Source organism: Neocloeon triangulifer, unplaced genomic scaffold, assembly GCF_031216515.1.
Source record: "Neocloeon triangulifer isolate White Clay Creek 2 clone unplaced genomic scaffold, ASM3121651v1 ptg000003l, whole genome shotgun sequence".
NCBI classification, from domain to species: Eukaryota; Metazoa; Arthropoda; class Insecta; order Ephemeroptera; family Baetidae; genus Neocloeon; species Neocloeon triangulifer.
The window spans coordinates 2,553,129-2,571,778 of record NW_026775546.1 but is presented as its reverse complement, the minus strand read 5'-3'; the positions used below and the strand labels follow the sequence as shown (position 1 = coordinate 2,571,778).

General features: G+C 37.1%; 5 protein-coding genes across 11 annotated transcripts; 3 read left to right on the top strand and 2 right to left on the bottom strand.

Annotated features, from left to right (window-relative positions):
• The first annotated feature begins 1,733 nt into the window (after positions 1–1,733).
• On the top strand, positions 1,734–3,285 carry LOC132205768 (cuticle protein 18.7-like). The gene is made up of 2 exons (XM_059635035.1): positions 1,734–1,870; positions 2,302–3,285. Exons 1-2 carry the CDS (start codon positions 1,859–1,861, stop codon positions 3,277–3,279), a joined length of 990 nt encoding a protein of 329 aa, XP_059491018.1. The 5' UTR covers positions 1,734–1,858; the 3' UTR covers positions 3,280–3,285.
• Positions 3,286–3,863: 578 nt separating this feature from the next.
• Positions 3,864–8,343, bottom strand: LOC132192447 (protein O-GlcNAcase). 2 transcript variants are annotated; one of them, XM_059612413.1, is made up of 15 exons: positions 8,210–8,343; positions 8,027–8,159; positions 7,913–7,964; positions 7,525–7,858; positions 7,145–7,307; positions 6,802–7,083; positions 6,257–6,636; positions 5,849–6,091; positions 5,517–5,750; positions 5,287–5,461; positions 5,064–5,149; positions 4,806–5,002; positions 4,568–4,754; positions 4,317–4,476; positions 3,864–4,254 (listed from the first exon to the last, which is right to left on the bottom strand). In XM_059612413.1, the coding sequence occupies exons 2-15, from the start codon at positions 8,109–8,111 to the stop codon at positions 4,124–4,126; spliced, it is 2,709 nt and encodes a 902-aa protein (XP_059468396.1). In that variant the 5' UTR covers positions 8,112–8,159; positions 8,210–8,343; the 3' UTR covers positions 3,864–4,123. The 2 variants fall into 2 exon arrangements, with proteins under 2 accessions (XP_059468396.1, XP_059468397.1); XM_059612414.1 differs by having other exon boundaries at positions 6,263–6,636.
• Positions 8,344–8,378: 35 nt separating this feature from the next.
• Positions 8,379–10,631, top strand: LOC132192448 (protein FAM151B). Of its 4 annotated transcripts, none has more exons than XM_059612416.1 (7): positions 8,379–8,508; positions 8,576–8,740; positions 9,249–9,312; positions 9,422–9,553; positions 9,614–9,852; positions 9,908–10,105; positions 10,247–10,631. In XM_059612416.1, exons 3-7 carry the CDS (start codon positions 9,267–9,269, stop codon positions 10,592–10,594), a joined length of 963 nt encoding a protein of 320 aa, XP_059468399.1. In that variant the 5' UTR covers positions 8,379–8,508; positions 8,576–8,740; positions 9,249–9,266; the 3' UTR covers positions 10,595–10,631. The 4 variants fall into 4 exon arrangements, with proteins under 4 accessions (XP_059468399.1, XP_059468398.1, XP_059468401.1 ...); XM_059612415.1 differs by having other exon boundaries at positions 9,210–9,312; XM_059612418.1 differs by lacking the exon at positions 9,249–9,312.
• On the bottom strand, positions 10,619–14,391 carry LOC132192446 (uncharacterized). Of its 2 annotated transcripts, none has more exons than XM_059612410.1 (6): positions 14,276–14,391; positions 13,795–14,105; positions 13,538–13,739; positions 12,734–13,478; positions 12,019–12,374; positions 10,619–11,956 (listed from the first exon to the last, which is right to left on the bottom strand). In XM_059612410.1, exons 2-6 carry the CDS (start codon positions 14,085–14,087, stop codon positions 10,691–10,693), a joined length of 2,862 nt encoding a protein of 953 aa, XP_059468393.1. In that variant the 5' UTR covers positions 14,088–14,105; positions 14,276–14,391; the 3' UTR covers positions 10,619–10,690. The 2 variants fall into 2 exon arrangements, with proteins under 2 accessions (XP_059468393.1, XP_059468395.1); XM_059612412.1 differs by having other exon boundaries at positions 13,795–14,094; positions 14,276–14,386.
• Positions 14,392–17,503: 3,112 nt separating this feature from the next.
• LOC132192598 (GRB10-interacting GYF protein 2-like) lies at positions 17,504–18,351 on the top strand. 2 transcript variants are annotated; one of them, XM_059612632.1, is made up of 4 exons: positions 17,504–17,711; positions 17,764–17,868; positions 17,939–18,129; positions 18,180–18,351. In XM_059612632.1, the coding sequence occupies exons 1-4, from the start codon at positions 17,523–17,525 to the stop codon at positions 18,286–18,288; spliced, it is 594 nt and encodes a 197-aa protein (XP_059468615.1). In that variant the 5' UTR covers positions 17,504–17,522; the 3' UTR covers positions 18,289–18,351. The 2 variants fall into 2 exon arrangements, with proteins under 2 accessions (XP_059468615.1, XP_059468614.1); XM_059612631.1 differs by having other exon boundaries at positions 18,177–18,351.
• The last annotated feature ends 299 nt before the right edge of the window (positions 18,352–18,650 follow it).

The following is an 18,650-nucleotide window of genomic DNA, read 5'->3' as shown; positions in this document are numbered from 1 at the left end:
TAATTATGATATAATTTATAATTAATTTCTGCTTCTTCAAAGCTTCCATTATTTAAAATAGAAAAATGAGTTCTCTGAGTTTTAAATAAAACAATGATTACAATATACTATGTGTTTGGAAAAATATTATTTCAAATTTAAGTGTTTATTGCTTCCATTAAAAAATATATATTTTTGACATTTTTCCCCTCATTTTTTGTTTATAATCTTCCTTCCGAAAGGGTAAAACACGGTCAAATGGACACCTCAGTTATTTAATGATCGTTCCCAGAGCGGGTATTAAATTCTCTGCGGTGAACAGATCGTGCGCTGGCCGTCAGCAGTCCGGAGAGAGAAAAGGAAGAACTAAATTTTCTTGTTCTTTGTGTCGAGACGTAATGCAGGTTGCGTGTTCCTCCCAATCAAGCAATGCGGAGGATGCAGATTCAGTTGCACGAAAATAATTTTATTCATCTCTCGTAAACGCACGAATCGCATGACAACGAAATTGTCTGCAATTAAAGCGCCTTATCAATTTGCAGAGTGGACACTGCAATTCTCAAGTGGAGATTGAGTGAATCACCTTTGAGAATTGCGCATAAAATATTTTTTCAAGACACTATATGATGAGAATTGTAAAAATCAATTATTTTATTTGAATTTTAAAAATAAAAATAATATATTTAAAATAAAAAATACTAGTCAAAATTTTTTTTTGAAATTTTTGTTAGATTTTTTTCTATTTTAAATAAAATTAATTAAGAGAAACAAGGAAGGTAAATATAGATTGAGGATTTAGGGGTGCATTTATTGGAGGGAGTGAAAACCATGCTGGGAGATTTGAACAAATTTTTAAATTCTCTAATTAATTTGTTATAATTCTCTTCACAAAAGTTAAAAATAAGATTAATGTCGTGAAATTCATAACTTCTAGCTTTTATATATATTTTTTTTCTTTCATATTTTGTTCCAACAAAATAGAACGTTAATAAACTAATTATTACCAATTCTATGCACTAATAATTTGAACTGATCATAAAATAAAAGTGTTTTACTGAAAAAAAAACTCCCGAGTTAAGAAAAAAAAATCGAGAAACAAGTATATAATAATAGATTCAGATTTTATTTCGAAGTGATCATCGCCGTGAATCACGCACATGTAAGCTCGTGGTAAATGAAAATCAGGTGCACACGCCTTGGCCAATTACAGACATTTTCGCGGAAGAGATCGATTACTGGGCCGGTTTGTTGAGAAAATCATTTGACATCTGCATTTACGCAACAAATATGCAGTTTTGCAGCTTTTGCTGAGATATTTTTTTCTCATAATCTACAAAGATGATGATATTTGCGATTCCTATAGAATTTGTGTAGGAAGAGTGACCGTGAAAATAAAAAAATTCTAGCAAATATTCTAAAAAAGTATTTCACCCATAGGGTGTTGTAAAAAGAAGATTTCCATCAATCTCCCACGTGGATTTGAAATAAACAATCGTTGTAAAAATGTACTCCACTTGAATGCAAATACTCTCTTCCTCAATTACTCCGATTCACTTCCTTGCGCAATTATAATTTAAAATGTATATTGGGCGAAAAAAGATAAAGTAATGACGAGACGAGCCGAATTAACGAGGGCCGTATGCTAATGGCAAAAAGTGATCTGCGAGCATAACATCCGAAGGTGAGGAGCTGCGGCGCAAGGTGAGCCTATCTGTACCAAGCCCAAGAAAGACGCAGGCTGCCCCTCCCTGCGCTCCTCGGCGGTTCCCACTTTGAGGATGTGCCGACCAGAGAGGACCACGCCGCTCTATAAAAGGGACCAGCGGACCCTCAGCCCCACACATTCCAGCCGTATTCAAACACGGGGGAACTTGCAACCATGAAGTGCTTCGTAAGTCGCAATTACATCTTATTCCTCTTATAATTATAATACCAGACTTCTTTATTTTTTCATAAATTAATTTTTCTTGCTAAATTTGTCTTCAAAATTTTTAATTATATTTTAGAATTGAGTCCAATTTTATTAATAAATATAAGTTTTTAATTTAAGGTTCTATTTCAATGTTGTCATATTTTTTTTATTCCAGAATAATTATACTTGGCAAGCGTAACTTTCTAAGACTTAAATTATAAGTATTTAATAATTTAGAATCTAAAATAATTTAATTTTAAATCAATAGAGCTTCACAAATAAATTGAAACTGTTTAACAAGACAAAATTGTCCGTTTGATAAAAAGTTATTTGTTAGAATTGTATAAATTAATTTATTTACAAATTCCGTCTATTGAGCAATTTTTAAATTTTCTATTCTAAATTTTCAGATCATTCTGTCCGCTGCCATGGCGCTGGCCGCCGCTCATCCCATTCTGCTGCAGCCCAACTACGCTGGCAACTACGGCTGGCTCGCGCCTTCCGTGGTCAGCAGCCAGTACCACGCACAGGACGAATTGGGACAGTACAGCTATGGCTATGCCGGCGGCCCTTCCGCCAAACACGAGGTGAAGACCTGGGATGGTGTCACCCGTGGCGGATACTCTTACATCGACGCCAACGGCCTCGTCCAGACCGTCAACTACATTTCCGACCCCGTTCACGGCTTCAGGGTGGCCGCCACCAACTTGCCCCTTGGACCTGGACAAGCTCCCGCCCCTGTTGTAGACACTCCTGAGGTCGTGGCCGCCAGAGCTTCGCACTTGGCCGCTCACGCCGCTGCCAAGGTGGCCGCCCCTGTGGCCGTCCAGGCTGTCGTGGCCGCCCCAGTCGCTGCTCCCCTCCCGGTTGTCGATACTCCTGAAGTTGCCGCCGCCAAGGCCGAGCACCTGGCCGTTCATGCCGCTGCCAAGGTGGCCGTTCCCGTGGCCGCTCCTGCCCAGATCGTTGCCGCCCCTGTGGCCGTTGCTCCCGCTCAGGTTGCCGTTGCCGCCCCTGCCATCCGGTACGCTCCCTACGCCCCCGCCTTCAACGCCTACAACTGGGGTGCCCCTGTTGTCAGCAGCCAGTACCACGCTCAGGATGAACTGGGACAGTACAGCTACGGTTACGCCGGCGGCCCCTCGGCCAAGCACGAGACCAAGACTTGGGATGGAGTGACCCGTGGAGGATATTCCTACATCGACGCCAACGGCCTTGTTCAGACCGTCAACTACATCTCCGACTCCGTACATGGCTTCAGAGTGGCCGCCACCAACCTGCCACTTGGACCTGGACACGCTCCCGCCCCTGTTGTGGACACTCCTGAGGTCATTGCCGCCAGGAGCGCCCATTTGGCCGCCCACGCCGAGGCCAGAGCTCGCGTCTGATCTAAATTTTTTACAACTTCTCTCGACTTCCAAAGATATCGTTGTCTGGTCGCTTGTCCTCTGCATGAAAACTCTTACGTTAAGGGTCACTGAAAATTTCACATAGAGGCGAGGACGACCAGGTGAACACTCCGACTTCTTTCTCATCTCTCATCACCAGTATTATTGTTCCTGCTGGCCGAACTTTAATCCTGTAATCCAGATTAAGTTATTTGTACGCCACAAAATAAAAATGATTCCAACTGAAAATGTATAAAAATATTTTGCTTTGTTTTAAACAAACCCACCAACCTTGTATATATTTGGTAGAAACAAAAACTTGCTTCTAGAAACGCAGTATAGTATGGGAAAGAGTTGCGGTCAACATCTGTGATGGCCCAAGGTGCACAGATTTAATAAAAAAAAAATGTGGTCAGAATTCCATAAGCACCAAAATAAGACGGATATTTGGTCTTGAAAAAAAACTCCGCCGGGCAGATCAATGTCAGGATCGACAGTGACTCAGCAGCATGTAGCACAAGGTTGCCAAAAACTACTTCCTGAACTGCTTTTTAGTGGATTTTGAAGCAAACAATTTATTTTTATTCGAGTTGGCGCTAAAAGATTTATTATTGATTAGACTCATTAAAAAATATAATATAAATGCATCAAGATTTTAAAAAGACAATTACGTCGTGCAGGCTTACACAAATAATGTAATCATTGTATAATCACAATTACTAGAGAGAGGCAACTAAACTTAGACAACCACCACTTTTGACGTAACTAAATATGTCTATTAGGAATTTATATATAAAAAAAATCTTCAGAAAAAATCCAATAACCTGAACATTATTTTTGATCTTCAGAACGTCCTTCCCATGTAAATGGTGTAGGGGTACTGACCTTGCTCGAGCTCCACAAAGCCAAGCTTGGCGTAAAACTCATGCAGATATTTCTCCGTTGTCTTGATTTCTACATGACAGCCTGTTGAACCTGTAAGCAATGTTTATGATCTCAAAAAAATTGCAAACATAACCAAGATTTAATCAAATTACCGTGTGCTCTTAAAGAAGCAAATAAGCATATCATGAGGCGTTTAGGGATGCTCTGGTCCAGGACTGATGTGAGCATAGCTGAAGTTAGCAAAGATGGGTTGTGAGCAACAATCGTGTCAGGAACGTCGTCTTTGAAGTGGTAAATATCATCGATCACTTTCTGTAAATTTAAAATTCCATAAAGATTTATCGCTTTCCATTATAGGAATATTTGAGGAAAAATAAAAATAAATAACAAAATAAAAATGCACCTCAGCTGCAGTTTCGCAAGAATTTGGCTTTGGATACTTTTCGCACAAATTGGGTATCCAGGCCATTTCTGTCTTGCGCAAAAAGTCCCTGGCGTCCACAGCTGCCAAAACGTAACCGACAATATCCCAGCCATCCTCAACCACAAAGCAGAACTCGGGACTGAAATTTAGGAAATGGCCAACCATCCTGAGAAATAAAGTATTTAAAATTAAGTCTTCAATTTATGAGAGATCGTACTTGTCTCCAATGAGTTCTGGATACTTTTCAAACTGATCAGTGCCATCCATCCCGTCCATGCAGGTTTTGATACAAACAGAGTAAACGGCTGCCTCGTCCGCGGGCAAGTATGGTCTTATGTTGTAGATTTTATTGCAAGGCACGTCGGGAGGCTTGTACAGAAATAGGTCATTGCTTGTGTCAACTGGTATTTGCCTCTGGTTAATAAATTAAATACATTATTTTTCATGAATAGTATGAAAAAGATAACAGCCTAACCTGTAAATCAGCAATCAATCCTCCACGAAATAGCCATGGTTCTTGCTCCACAGCGTTCAAAACATCTTTTATGGTTTTACAGGAGCCTAAAAAAATTTATTTATCTTTATTTATAATTATCGTTAAGTGAATTTAAATTATTTAAATTTTAGTAACACATTAGATATTAGCATTTTATGGAAATCTAAATAGTGTTAAAAAGCCAAATCAATAATTTTCTTACCTAGCCATTTTATGTAGCAGTTGAGTAAAGAAACCACTCCTCTTATGTCCCAAATATACGGATACAAATCATGCAACAACTCTCGATTGTTGCAATATGAAAGTCGCTGGTAAAGTTGATTCACAGACTCAGTCATCTCGTTAAAGCGTTCAGATCTTTTAAACCACTCTTGAATCTGGTAAGAAAAAAATTATTAGAGTTGATGATTTATTATAATTTTTTTATTATACCTCTGGAGTGTTTAGTTCTCCATCAGACTTATTTTTGGCATGAATCACAGCAACGGCGTTTAACTTGAGCCAAGTGAACTCTTGCAAAAACTGAGCACCTTGCGCTCCGTGTTCAAAGGGAAGGTAGAAAAGCTCACAAAGCAGAATCAAGTCTTCCTCTGTGAGATCTCGATCCTGACCGGTCAAAGTTTCCTCAACAAGCATCGAAGAGCTTCCACCAAGCACACTACTCATCTACAAGCGAGTAATTAATAAAAAACAAACAATACAAATATTTACAAAACTTAATTCAGTAATAAAATAAGTGTCTTTAATGCCAGATTATTTTGTACCTGCATATTTGATGAGCCAGTTGGCGTGACTGAAGCCGAGCAGCTCTCACAACTGACACTGTCAGCCATGGCCACATCTTCGTTTGATGATTTTTTCAATTCCGATGACGAAATGGAAGCAGGGAGTGACGAGTCAGGGGTGGCGTTGATCTCCATTGGCTCTGCATTCTGAGATGCACTTTCGTCACTGCTCACGACCTTTTCATCTGCCACCAAAGAGTTCAAGAAAGCTCCGGTCTGCGGCTGAAATATAAATTTGTCAAAATAGAGCCCAATAATTACAACACGTCAAACTTATTTGGTATACTTAAAACATTTACTTCAATTATTTGCGATAATTAAGATTTAATGTGTCTTTATAATTTATTTAATCAGTTTGATATAAAATGATATACTTTCGATAATTACACTTACAAAACTGCAAACGTCTGCCAGGGTGTCAAGCTGCGAGGTGTGATTAGAAATGGGGACAGCGATACAACCAGTGGTGGTTGAGGTTGTTGTGGTGGTCACGCTGAGGCAAGTATTGACGGTCGGAGGAAAGGCGACAGGCGGGGCACTTGGTGCAATGGTGGTGCAAATGCTGACTGTTGGCATGATCTGCGGCTTTGGCTCGATCGGGCCCCACGCAGGTTTCGGCTTTTTGAACTCTGTCAGCCACTCAACTATGGCGTTGCGGAGGGCCCGACGGGGGTGGTACATTAAGGGAGAAAGGGAGGTGGGCACTTCCTCCGCTACCCCATCTTCAGTCTCTATCTCCAACTTGATGTCTGCACTGACAGGATCATCTAGAAAAGAAAATTTTCTAAATTAATTGGATTTTTTTTCTCTAAACATTTCATTATAAAATAGTTCAATACAACTTTGTTTATTATTTTTAATTTCATTTAAATATAGAAACATTTTATCTTGTGATTTGCGAATTGTAAGTTAGAGTTAAAAAATTTACTTACTCAAACTGAGATCAACTTTTCCATCCATGCTGCAGCGACTCCACTGAGCCAAAGTGTGAATGGCCACAAAATTGGCTCCGTACTCGCAGTTCGGGTTGGTGAGGACGCCCCTGAGTTTCCGCATCAAGTCGGGACTCCTGCCTGCATATGGCCCAAGGAAGACTCTCTTCTGGTCATAATCATTGGCGTGCAGGTTGTCCCAAATTATGGGAGGCCTCTTCAGCACATCCGTAATCTCTTCTATCGACTCAAAAGTCAGCAATCGAGAAATCACTTTCGGTCCTAAGTATAGTAAAAATTATGTTTTAAAAAAATTTGTGAAAATTCCAATACGCTAGTCTACCTGTCCACATAACATCAATTTCTGGCAAAAGTTTAGAACCTATCGTGTTTAGATACTCGGAAGCCTTGACGTCAGGAACTGCTCGAGCAGCACAATACTGCGTTGGGCACAACATAAATTTTGGCTGCCCAAGGTGTTGGAAGATTTCATTAGTCACAGAAACCTGAAAAAAGAAAATTAGAAATTTCATCAAGATATAATTTAAATTCATATATAATAACATTTAAGTTGTAGTTTCTGTAAGTAAAGTGTTAGAAAATTAATTTAACTTTAATTTCTTGAACCATTTTAAATAAATTATAAAAAAAGTTTAATATTATTAATTATGTTTGATTTAAAATTAATATTTCTTTATCTCTAATTTTGCTAAATTTCTTTACTTGTGCGTGTGCGAAAGACTGGAAAACTTCTTTGTCAGCCTCAGACATTTCGGGTTCGATGTCGTCAAAAAGCAGAGCAAAGGCCTGGCAGCCAAACTGCGAGACCTGCTCCAACTTCCTCTTGAGAGCGGCCACCTCCTTGACACTTGAGTAAGTGATGTCCAGCCCAGGAGAAATGGCGTAGTAGAAGGTGATGCCGCTCTCTTTGGCCGCCGAGACTAGGGCAGTGAGATGCTCAGCCTCCTCGACCGAGTACAAGTCGCGCCAGTACGCCCTGTGCTTGTAGTCGTCCTTTGGAGCGTACAGGTACGAGTCCATCCCCCACTTTTTCATTCTGATGAAAATGAATCAAATTAGTGGAAAAATCAAACTTGTTAATTTCGCCTACTTCACAAACAGATCCTTCCTCTGTTCGCTCGTCCATGGCCGTCCGTAAAAACCTGAAGATAAAAACTTGAAATTTTTAACAAATTCTATTTCTTTAAATAACAAATTTTCAAACCTTCGACGACTCCGCAGACAAATCCGCTGTTGGCACTCTTTTCGGCGTTCGCCCCTCCATCATTTTTCGCTTCGACCTCGGACATTGGGTGGCTTCCGTTCAACAACCCGAATTTGAAAAACTCAGACCTTTCCTGCAATGCAATTGTTACTGACAGAAAAAGGAGAATTTCCGCAAGCTTACGGAGATTCGAATCAGCGTCGGTGCATTGCCAAAATCACGAAATTTGCAAAACCATCTGGTCAATGGTCAATTTCGCCGGCTGCGGACGGTGGCCATATGTTTTGATTTATAATTTTAGGGGCGCGGCCAGCTACCCCACTCAAGATTTTGGATTGAAAAAGCAGCGGCAAAAGAACGTGGCCCGCTGGAGGAGGGGCTGAGGAGGGGTTTCATCAAAACAAAACATAAACATAAGAAAAATCTTGTTCCAAAACTATCAAAAAATCAACCTGACCCTAACCAAATTTTTGCAAATCGCAGTACGGCGAGTCCATTAATAATTACTGAAGTCGCCCCTGACACATTTGATTGATTTACTTTTTTCAGGTCTCATCAGCTTGTCGGCAAACTTCGACAAATCTCCGAATGGAACCCGATTGAAATAATATTATTATTGTTGCCTGCAGCTGTTTTGAAGGAAGGTGCAATTAACGAAATTGCTTGCGAATTCAAGTTCGTGGTATAAAAAGCGCTCCGTGCCTCCGTGTATAGGTAGGCCCTACGAGTCAGGCATACATAATCGGGAAACCTTTCTCGTTTCCCAATTTGGAAGCCACTTTTTTATTACATACTGGTCTTGCTTTGGCTTGCTTCAAAAACTCATAACGCTGCTTTCTAACCTCACTGCACTTCCATCTATTTTTTTTTTTCGATTTATACATCTTTTTTCTTCAACTGCAATAAGACGGTAAAAATGAAATATAATTTTCATAATTTTAGTTTTTCAGACGTTTGATTAGATTTAAAATTAAAGTAACCTTTCAATTTTTAATAAACATAATTTTCTAGAGTAAATAACTTTAATAACGCATCCAAACTTCTAATAAAATTGGAATCTTATGAAGGACCTTGTGTTTTTTTTAACAATAGTAATCTGCACTAAATAAGATAATTTTTACTATCACTTAATAATCTTTAACAATCGACTTCCCCCCTAAGCCTTTTTAACTCTCAATCACAGCCTCTGACAATGCAAAGATTACTTTCTTACTCGTCACAGACAGGAACAACTCGCACAATGGTTTTGCTTGCTGTTTGTTCGCTTTTGCTTCTTCTGCCATTTGGTGAGAATTCGACAACACATTAATTTCATTACTTTTATTTAAAATAATATTCATAATTTGTTGAAAATTATCACACATTTCTTTAAACAATCTTTCAATTTTATATCAGGAATGGCTGCCAGAAGTGCAAGGGCGCCGGACGTCCCCGAGTATTTTCCCGAAATCGAAGGTGACCTGAGCAACGTCACCTGGTCTCATGCGACTAACAGTTTGGCAAAACTTGCGGCTGCAATTGAAGATCGTAATATAATTGTATGTTTTTCAATTTGAAAATTTATTAGACATTTTGAATAATTTATAGCTGGAATGATGATGCTGGAGGCGGACGTCCTTCTTGGAATTGTTATCGGAGGTGGCCCAGAAAAAATACCAATTATGGCCCATCCTCCAGACACAGAGTCTGACTTGTCCTTGCAAATTTTTTTGGACGAAGTTATTTTGGCCAATGCTAATGGCAAAAGGAAAGGCATAAAGTTGGACTTCAAATCTCTGGAAGTTGTGCCAATCGCCTTAGAAATGCTTGGATCTCTTTCTAATCAGGTATAATTTTAATATTTTTTAAGAAGCTAAAAAAAATTTAAAAATAAACTTTTAGATGGGCTTTCCAGCCTGGTTGAATGCAGACATACAACAAGGCCCTGTGAACAGCACAAGAATTCCAATTGATGCCAATCAGTTTTTAAGAGAATGCAAATTAAATTTCCCGGAGAGCACCCTTTCCGTTGGTTGGACAACCAGATATGGCATCGACACATTTCCACCTATTGTTTCTGGAGAATATTCTATGGAAATGGTAAAATATTACAACATTTTTGCCCCTAACAAATCATTTTGGAAATAAAAATTATAATTTTTTCTTTTAATCGAATTCAAATTTGTGTTAAATATACATAATATTTTCTTTTTCTGCAAATTTTATTGACTTTGTATATAGGCTGACGCAATGATAAAGGCGCTCTCTGACAACCAAATCATCCAGCCAGTGACATTTCCTGTCAGGGCGAGTCTCACTGCCCACTCGGAAAAAGTTATCTTGCGCCTCCTCAGTGAGGTCCAGTACAGTACCCTGACTCTGTGGGGTCCAGAGACTGACTACGTCGACGTTCCGGCTTTGATTCAGGTTGTGCAAAGTGTTGGAAGGAAACGAGTTTACATGGACATTCCGGAAAAGTTGAAAAATCAGATTGTTAATGCAGTTGATCCTGCTAAAAGTAGTGGGCAGAGAGGCACATTGTTGAGCAAGGTTATGACTGTTGCCCTATCACTGTTTGCGGTTTTGTAATTTATAAAATAAAATTAAACAAGTAGTTCTTTTTTATTAATTCTTGTTTATTCACTTAGAAGAAATTTTCGTACAACTTGAGCTGAGCAATCATTGTTAAATGTCACATTTGCTTATGAGAAATCTCTCATGCTCCTGTTTATGAACTTTTTTCATAGCATTGTTCTCACAAATGTCTGAACAAAATAGATTGACATCAGGATACTCCTCTTCACAAAGACACTCCTGACAAATTCTAAATTCCTCTACATCAACTTTTCCACACCACCGACAATGTTTCACTGGGAAGAAACTTATTTCTCCTCTTTTTCTCATTCTTACATGAAAATGGGAACTTACATTTTTAAGTATTGGGGCATAAAATTTTGAAGCATTGGTTTTTGCAAACTCAAAAGACACAAGGGACAGATCTTGGCGTTTTGAATCATTGAACCACTTTTGACAAAAAACCTGCTTTGTCTCCCAAGGGTCCCTCCGCAGGATTCCAAATACAGACCTTTCTAAATCATCCAGAGGCTCCAATGATTTGAACTCCTCTTTGAATTTTGTCTGTTTTTCGTCACTAATGTTTTCTAATATTTGATATATCACAACACCAGCAATTTGATTCAATGATAGATTTTTGCAATCAAATATCGATTCATACTTTGACTGTTTTCTAGACAATTTAGAATCCAGAATGTCAATATAAGCTTCAATTTCAAAACTAAAATCCTTTTCATTTCTTTTCCAAGGAAGGAGATTAGTAATTGCTGTGACAAAATACCACAAGACTTCGTATGTGGTTTGCATCGCAGTGTCAGAAGCAAAGTTATCAGCGGAAACCTTCAAAGAAAGGGCCAATTTGGACAAAAATCTATATGAGTGTCTTGAACTAATGGCAAAATTTTGCTCCCAAATTTTGTCTGCGTATTCGAAATCCAGAACATAGTAATAACGCGTGAAAATGTCCAGCTGCTCTGTAAAATACGAATCGAGCAAGGGAGCTTTGTCTTCTTCAAAGAGTCTGTTGTACTCGGATTCGACGCAGCACAGTTTCCAGCGGATCAGTTCAGTGATTTCAGTGACATGAAGGGTTGGAAACAAGGCCAAAATACTCGGGATATGGTGGCCACACCACTTTGGAGAAGTGACGCATTTTGAAACATCATAGTTGGAGAGCAAAATGTAAAGAAAAAATCTGTACTTTTGGAGCAATTTTTCTGAGGCCCTCGATTCGTTGTCTGTTGCAAGAAACTGGTAGGCAGCGACGAACCAAGGCAAAACATAGTTGACAAGGGTTGTTTCGTATGAATATTCAGGCTTCCACTTTTCCAACAGTTGTTTTTTCAGCAACTGGACGACGGTTTCTTCAATCATGTACTGTGAATAAAAAAATAATATTTAATATAATGTAAATAAAATATTGAATGTTATAAACTTACATTGAACCCTTGAATTAAATTTGCAGTGCTGAGACTATTCAGGTTGTACCGGAATACTTTGATAGGTTTTATTATAGGCTGTAGAAAATCAAAATGGTCCTTCAATCCAATATTCCATCGTTCATGATACAATGCCAATGAATTTAAATAGCTAAGGATTTCGTTAATTAGCGCTTCCTTATGTGAACGGCTTAAAGTTGGTAATGAGAGTGATGGCTCTAGTTCAACAGTGAGTTTTGCCCTTCCCAATATGAAAGTTTTGAAAAGAGCCAAGCAATATTGTCTGTGCACTTCTCCCTCGGCAATGTGAATGCTGTGGTATGGGCCAAAATCACTTTTGCAAACGTCATAGGCATCTGAGGGGGAACAAACATTGTTAAAAATGTTATACATCCAGAACTCAAAAAAACTTTTTAATTTTTAATATATCAAGGTTCACACAATAGAAAATTTCGATTGTTGCCGAGCGCTCTGATTGGGTGCAAGTTTACTTGCACCCAATCAGAGAGCTCAAACAACAATAAAAAAAAAATTCAATTGTTCTGATGCGCGAACCTTGAAATATATTTAAAAGTATAGTTTCATACATAACTTCAGAACAGAGAAAAATATGTTTTAAAATAAAATTTCAGAATTTACTAATTAATATTGGAAGTTTAAATAAATTACCAATTTCAAAAATTGATTGTTAATAAACAAACATTGATAACTGTACCTTTACGCTCCATAATATCTTCATAAAGTTTTGAAAATATAGAATTTTCCTGTTTCAATAGGTCCTTGATGAAATATTGGTTACTAGAATCATCTTCTGTCAGCCAGACAAGGTCGCTTTTTGAGCCTTCCTCCATTATTACTTTTGTTAGCTCATCCTGCTCTCTATTGCTCAATTTTGTTTTATATTTACTAACGTCATCTTTTATTCCAAGGTCCGGATTTTCAGAGTTACGTTTCCAAAATAGGACGTTCTTGTTTAATGTTGGCACGGAGCATGGCACTTCTTCCAATCTTACACTTTTTAACGAGCTTGGATCAAATATGAATGAAGCCTTAATAAGATTGTCTAGCTGGTGGGTATAGCCACAATCAAACGAGTCCAAGATCTTCAGAATATCTTGAACGCATGAGACAAACTTCTTTGCTCCGAGCAATAAAATCCTCTTGCTTTGGTCTTGCTCCGGATGACACGTGGTCAGTTCATGCAAATAATCAAACATAAGTTTGATCTGCCCTAAAAGGCTTCCAGCTCTTTCTGAGAGATACTTTGCAAGCGACTCAATTTCAGGATAGCGCCCGGCTACTGGCCTTGAATTCAGTTTTGCTTGAATCACCAGATACTGGCCGTACGCAACCATCAGCCATTGGTGCAAGAGGACAGGGTTGTACATCATTTGCAGGATAATCAATTTGTCAAAGAGAAAATCGCTGACATGCACTGCACTGCACTCATCAAAGCGGGGCTGAAAAAAGTACAAAAATAAGTAAAATTAAAACAACCGGATTTAAACTTCAATAATACCATGACATTTCTTTTAAGTTCCAAAAAATAATCCAGAATATTAGATTCCAACAACTCTTCGCAGTTTTCCTCCTGGGTTGCAGTTTTGGAGAATTCACTGGAGTGAGCGCAGCTTGCCCAGAAAAAATAAAGAGCGCTTCTCATACTTTCCAGCGGATTTTCAATTTTTTCTTCCGTTAGTTTAAACGCTTTTGAATGAAAGCTGCAAATCAATATTTTGAGAGTTTTTTAATTAATTTAAAAAAAAATCCACTTACATAGGAGGCAGAAAGTAAGGCATGGCGTGAGTCCAAACTTTGTACATGAACAAGTTATATCCTTGGATTTCCTCTTCAGGAGACAACAAGTATTTCGAGATGGTGGCCACATCCTCCGTCCTTAGGGTATTCGGATTTGTGGTTGATCCAGAAGCGATCCATGGTATTTTAGCTGCCGAGAAAATATTCTTACTCTCGTCCCGATCGCAGAGCCTGACAAATAAAGATTCATCCTTGTCATCATCCACGGCACTGTCAGCACTTGATTCCTCTGGATTCTCTTCAGAGCTCATTATCCTGCTGTGAAAAACCTATTGATAAATAAGAAAAATTTGTATTGCTATTTTTTTTGGTAAAATGAAAACTGAAAAGTAAGATATTTTATATTGAAGCTTAAAAGGAAGAATTATAAATCATAATGGTCTAAATTTACAACCCCCATATCAAATAATAAATATTGAAGTGCTAAAATTTTAATTACCTTGATTTTTTTCAGACGTTCAATTCAAAACACGGCAATTTTTGTTGAAATTTAGGGAAGAAAACTAGTCACGAGAAACGCACGCCTGTTTGTTATGATGCATGTTCCATTTTAGCCATTTTATTCCATGTGCGCGGCCTGCGCGGCGGGAAGTTGTAGTTCCACCTCCAGAAAAGGGGGCTTAGGGGGCAGCAGGTTATGGTCAACCCTTCTTGTTAAGGCGGCGCGGGGAATGGGAACCACGTGCAGGTGCAAAAGGTGCATCATGGATTACACACTTTTTACGCTTTTTACAAAGGGTTTTAATTAATTGTTAAAAAATTTCTATTCCAAAATGATTCCAAAAGTGCGTATTTTTTTCTTCAGTAATTTCATGCCACTTTATTCATTATTTCAAAACAAGACCCAAGGTAAATATTTTGCCTAACTGAAATTTCAAATTTCAGTTCTACAAGCTAAAGAGATTTTGAATAATCAAAATACAGAATTATATTTAAAAAAAAGTAATATCAATATGTAAAGGATAAGTTTATCATACTGAAAAAAAATCTTTTAAACAATGTGGTTTTAGAATTTTTAAATATGTACGTTTTGCTGAAAAATGTCAAATTTGATTATTTTGGCAGCGATAAATAAAACATAATATAATATTTCTTTTAAATTTCTATCTAACAGTTCATTGTTATGATTTTCACATGAAAAGGTGATTTTATTTTTTAAATAAGTTTAAATTGTAACTAGGATGAAATGTTCTCAAAACGGAATTTTCTGGGACCAACTAAAACAGCCCTGAAAATTCGGACGAATATGCTGGCCTCAAACGACACTCAAATTTTGATGACTGGAAGCTGTTGCGATGAATAGGAATAGATAATTATGACAGGAGTGCAAATCTAATCTAGCTGCGTGGAGAAAATATGGGCCGTGTCGTGTGGTCTCAATATTTCGGGCAAAAATATAGCCCAGCTCAAAATCATTCATAATATAATTTATTTAAAGTCGGGTCTCAATTCAGTGTTGCCGATTTCAAATATATTAACACCAAAACTGTTTTGCTAGAAGGATTAAAAATAAGAACGGTGAAGGATGAGCTCCAAATGATTGCTAAAATGACAGATTCTGAAATCGTAGTTTCCGCAAAAAAATTATTGGCTGTACTTACAGATTCCTCGTTTCACTAAATCCAGGTTGACCATATCCGGTTCAATTGAAAGGAAACTGGAAGAATAATATTAATTATATTATGATTTTTAATTTCAAAACCTGGAATGATTAATTTACAAAATCCCCATCGATAAAAATTGATTCGTTTTTGAAAATTTTTTACATTGCTTTTTTATGTAAATTCCTAGAAATTTGTAGGAGCTTTTTTTTCAAATTAAAATTATGTTCAACAAAAAGAAACACACTTCGTAGTTTCATCGGTGTTTGGAGGTCTCTAATTTTGGGTATCCATATAAGTAAAGTTGCACCCAATCAGAACGCTCGACAACAATGAAAATTTGCTCTTTTATTTTTTTATTTTTTTGATACGCAAACTTGCTAACTTCACGGTAAATTATCAGACTTAATTTGTGTCCCTTCGAAAGAAACATTGAATTTTATCTCTCTCTGTCCAACCAGGGAATTTCAAGATTTACAAGACGTGTTGTTTGTCTAGTATAGATAAACGAAAATATAAACCAACAACACATTTCGCGGTTTTTACCTTGTTGTCGCTCTCGCAGTCTCCACACGACGTAATTTTCGGCGATCTCCCTCTTTTCCAACGTTCTTCGGCACAAATGCCCACTAACTTCACATTTAACAAGCACTAATTATCACAAAATTCAATAAGAACCACTGCAAAATCCAAATCACACGTGCGAACTCAGCAAAAATCGCGCAGCACTGAAATGAAATTCAAGCAATAATAGTGGGGTGGGGGAGGGGGCTGTGATTGTCTCTGGTGGTGATCGAGTCGCTCCACGATGCAGCAAAAGTGGGATAGACGTGTTGAAACTTGTCTTTTGGGCGAGTTTGAAGGAATGCCAATCTCATGTTTACGGAATTGGGGACTGCGAAGGAATGATGAGTCATAGAGGAGAGACACAAATTGTCAATGAATGAAAATAGTAAAATGAGATCAGAAAATATAAATTTGAATAAATTCTGAATGACAATTTGAATTGATATAACTATAATAAAATACTGCAATAATTTATTATCTTTAAATTTTTCTTACAATGAATGACAATAAATTACATAATGGTAAAAAAAATAATTAACTCTTTTTCTTAGATTTTTGTTATGTTATAGCCGTTACATTTAAATTTAGTTTAATTAACAGAAATTATTTTCCAATTTACTTTTCATTTTGTTACATACCTTTATTTCGAATTAAAATCATATTCCACTTGCAAGTCACTGAATGATTTTCTATAATTCTATATTGTGCTATTTTTTATAAATTTATATTTTACAAAACATTTAAAGGTCTTCCCACATTTTAATTGCGGGCGCAATCTTTGACTTTCCCTAAGAGTTGACATTTTGTGAAAGAATTTTCATAATAATGCTATTATTTTTCAATTAAAATTTTCCAGTTCTTGATTAGAGAAATTGCAAGACTTAAATATTTTCAAAAAATAATAATTACATGTTGTAATTTTGAGCTCAAAAACGCTATGAAATCATTTTTATTGCACAGTTAAATTACGAATTGTACTCTTATTCACCATTAGAATATAGATGCATGGAATGTAAAATAACAAAACATTTCTTATACTATTCTTAGCGAAATGCAATGAAACTTTGCGAGGGCCGAGATTAATCCTAGATGAGTGTAAAACGCAACCCGCTGTACGGAACTGTCGTGGCGGTGGCCTAAAAATTATGGATTTTTTGAAACATAATTTTTCAGACATTAGGCAAATTTAATAAGATACTATAAATAATCAAGATTTATAAATTATCTTAATATCACTTAAAATATTTTCCGACTTTTTTATTTGAAAGGCATTTATCAAAACAAAAAAAATTTATATTAAAATTTTCTAATTTTAGCCTCAAAATGAGATTTTGACATTAAATTTGATTGACTTTATTTGCGTTTTATAACAGAGAATCGACTGGCAGGTGTGTTGCATAAAATCAAGGCGGCGCAGTTTGAAAAACGGTAACCTTGGCGACCTTGCGACAAACAAAGTAAAATTAGAGTCTCGTCGAACACTTGGAGAAAAAGTGGATTGCATTGTGGATCACGAACATGGGTGAAAAGCAAGAAGAACGAGAGGCGAAAGTCAAAGAGAACTTCAAACGATGGCTACAGAAGAAAAACCAGGAGATGCTCGAGATCAAGTCGAGACAATTGGAACAGGAGACGCTTCTGCAGATCGAAAAGGAGGAAAAGTTGGAAAAGATCGAGGCCGCCTTGGTTGAGTGGAATAAGGCAAAGGTAAACATTAAATTTTTATATTTTTGTGGGACGTTTCAAACAAAAATTTTAGGCCAAGGAAATGAGGGAGAAAATAAAACAGGAGCAAGAGAAGAAAGCAAAAGAGCGAGACAAAAAACAGCAGGAAGAATTTGAAAAGGGACAAAATGCCAATTTAGTGAGTTTTATAATAATTAATTTATTCAATTTATTGAAATTTACTTGCATTGTTCCCATAAATATTCTAGGCTTTCCAATCCTGGCTGAAGAATGTCAAAATGATGGACCAAAAAACGAAAGAGAAGGAGTGGAAAAAGTTAAATGCCGTGGAAAAAAGACAAATCCAAACAATGGAGAGGAAGAGCGAGGCTGAAATGAGTTTTGGCGTTTGGAAGAAGAAAAAGGACCAGGAACTGCTTGTTCAAATAAGAAAAGCAAAGTATAAACGTCTTTGATGTCAAACTGGATTTAAAATTTAATTTAAAGCAGGAAATTGAAAGAAAAGGCTGAAAGGGAAATGAGACAAAAACTAGAGGAAAGATCCTATGAAGCCGAACAAGCTTATTTGACTTGGCTCGACTCTCTGGATTACAGTTAAAAATTATTAAGGTTGTTGTTACAAATGAAAAACAGTTGTTCTAAATAAATTCAGAAATGCTTATGTGTATTTTTGGACTCGTATTTTCATACTTCTTGGATTCCATTCTACATCGCAACTATATTCCTTATTACATAATATCTAACATTTGATTGCGGATAATAAATTTCAATAACATTGTAAATACTTCTCAAACAATATTATATATAATTTCATCTTACTTTTGCCATAGAGTTTGAGCTAATCTCCTTCCATTTGATTAAAATAAAAAAATTATCAGAATACGCTCTGTACACATACTCAAAACTCACAACATCATAAAAGAGATCTCTGATTTTCGTAAAATTATTGAAAAGTTCTTG

Coding starts and splice junctions, on each gene's coding strand:
- LOC132192447 (XM_059612413.1), bottom strand. CDS start 8,111: ATGTCCGAGGTCGAAGCGAAAAATGATGGAGGGGCGAACGCCGAAAAG. Junction 7,859..7,912: donor AGGAAGGATCTGTTTGTGAA/GTAGGCGAAATT, acceptor CATTTTCATCAG/AATGAAAAAGTGGGGGATGG. Junction 7,308..7,524: donor AGTCTTTCGCACACGCACAA/GTAAAGAAATTT, acceptor TTCTTTTTTCAG/GTTTCTGTGACTAATGAAAT.
- LOC132192448 (XM_059612415.1), top strand. CDS start 9,219: ATGCAAAGATTACTTTCTTACTCGTCACAGACAGGAACAACTCGCACA. Junction 9,313..9,421: donor TTTGCTTCTTCTGCCATTTG/GTGAGAATTCGA, acceptor ATTTTATATCAG/GAATGGCTGCCAGAAGTGCA. Junction 10,106..10,246: donor GAGAATATTCTATGGAAATG/GTAAAATATTAC, acceptor CTTTGTATATAG/GCTGACGCAATGATAAAGGC.
- LOC132192446 (XM_059612410.1), bottom strand. CDS start 14,087: ATGAGCTCTGAAGAGAATCCAGAGGAATCAAGTGCTGACAGTGCCGTG. Junction 13,740..13,794: donor CCTTACTTTCTGCCTCCTAT/GTAAGTGGATTT, acceptor ATTGATTTGCAG/CTTTCATTCAAAAGCGTTTA. Junction 12,375..12,733: donor AGATATTATGGAGCGTAAAG/GTACAGTTATCA, acceptor GTTCCCCCTCAG/ATGCCTATGACGTTTGCAAA.
- LOC132192598 (XM_059612631.1), top strand. CDS start 17,523: ATGGGTGAAAAGCAAGAAGAACGAGAGGCGAAAGTCAAAGAGAACTTC. Junction 17,869..17,938: donor AGGGACAAAATGCCAATTTA/GTGAGTTTTATA, acceptor TAAATATTCTAG/GCTTTCCAATCCTGGCTGAA. Junction 18,130..18,176: donor GTTCAAATAAGAAAAGCAAA/GTATAAACGTCT, acceptor TTTAATTTAAAG/CAGGAAATTGAAAGAAAAGG.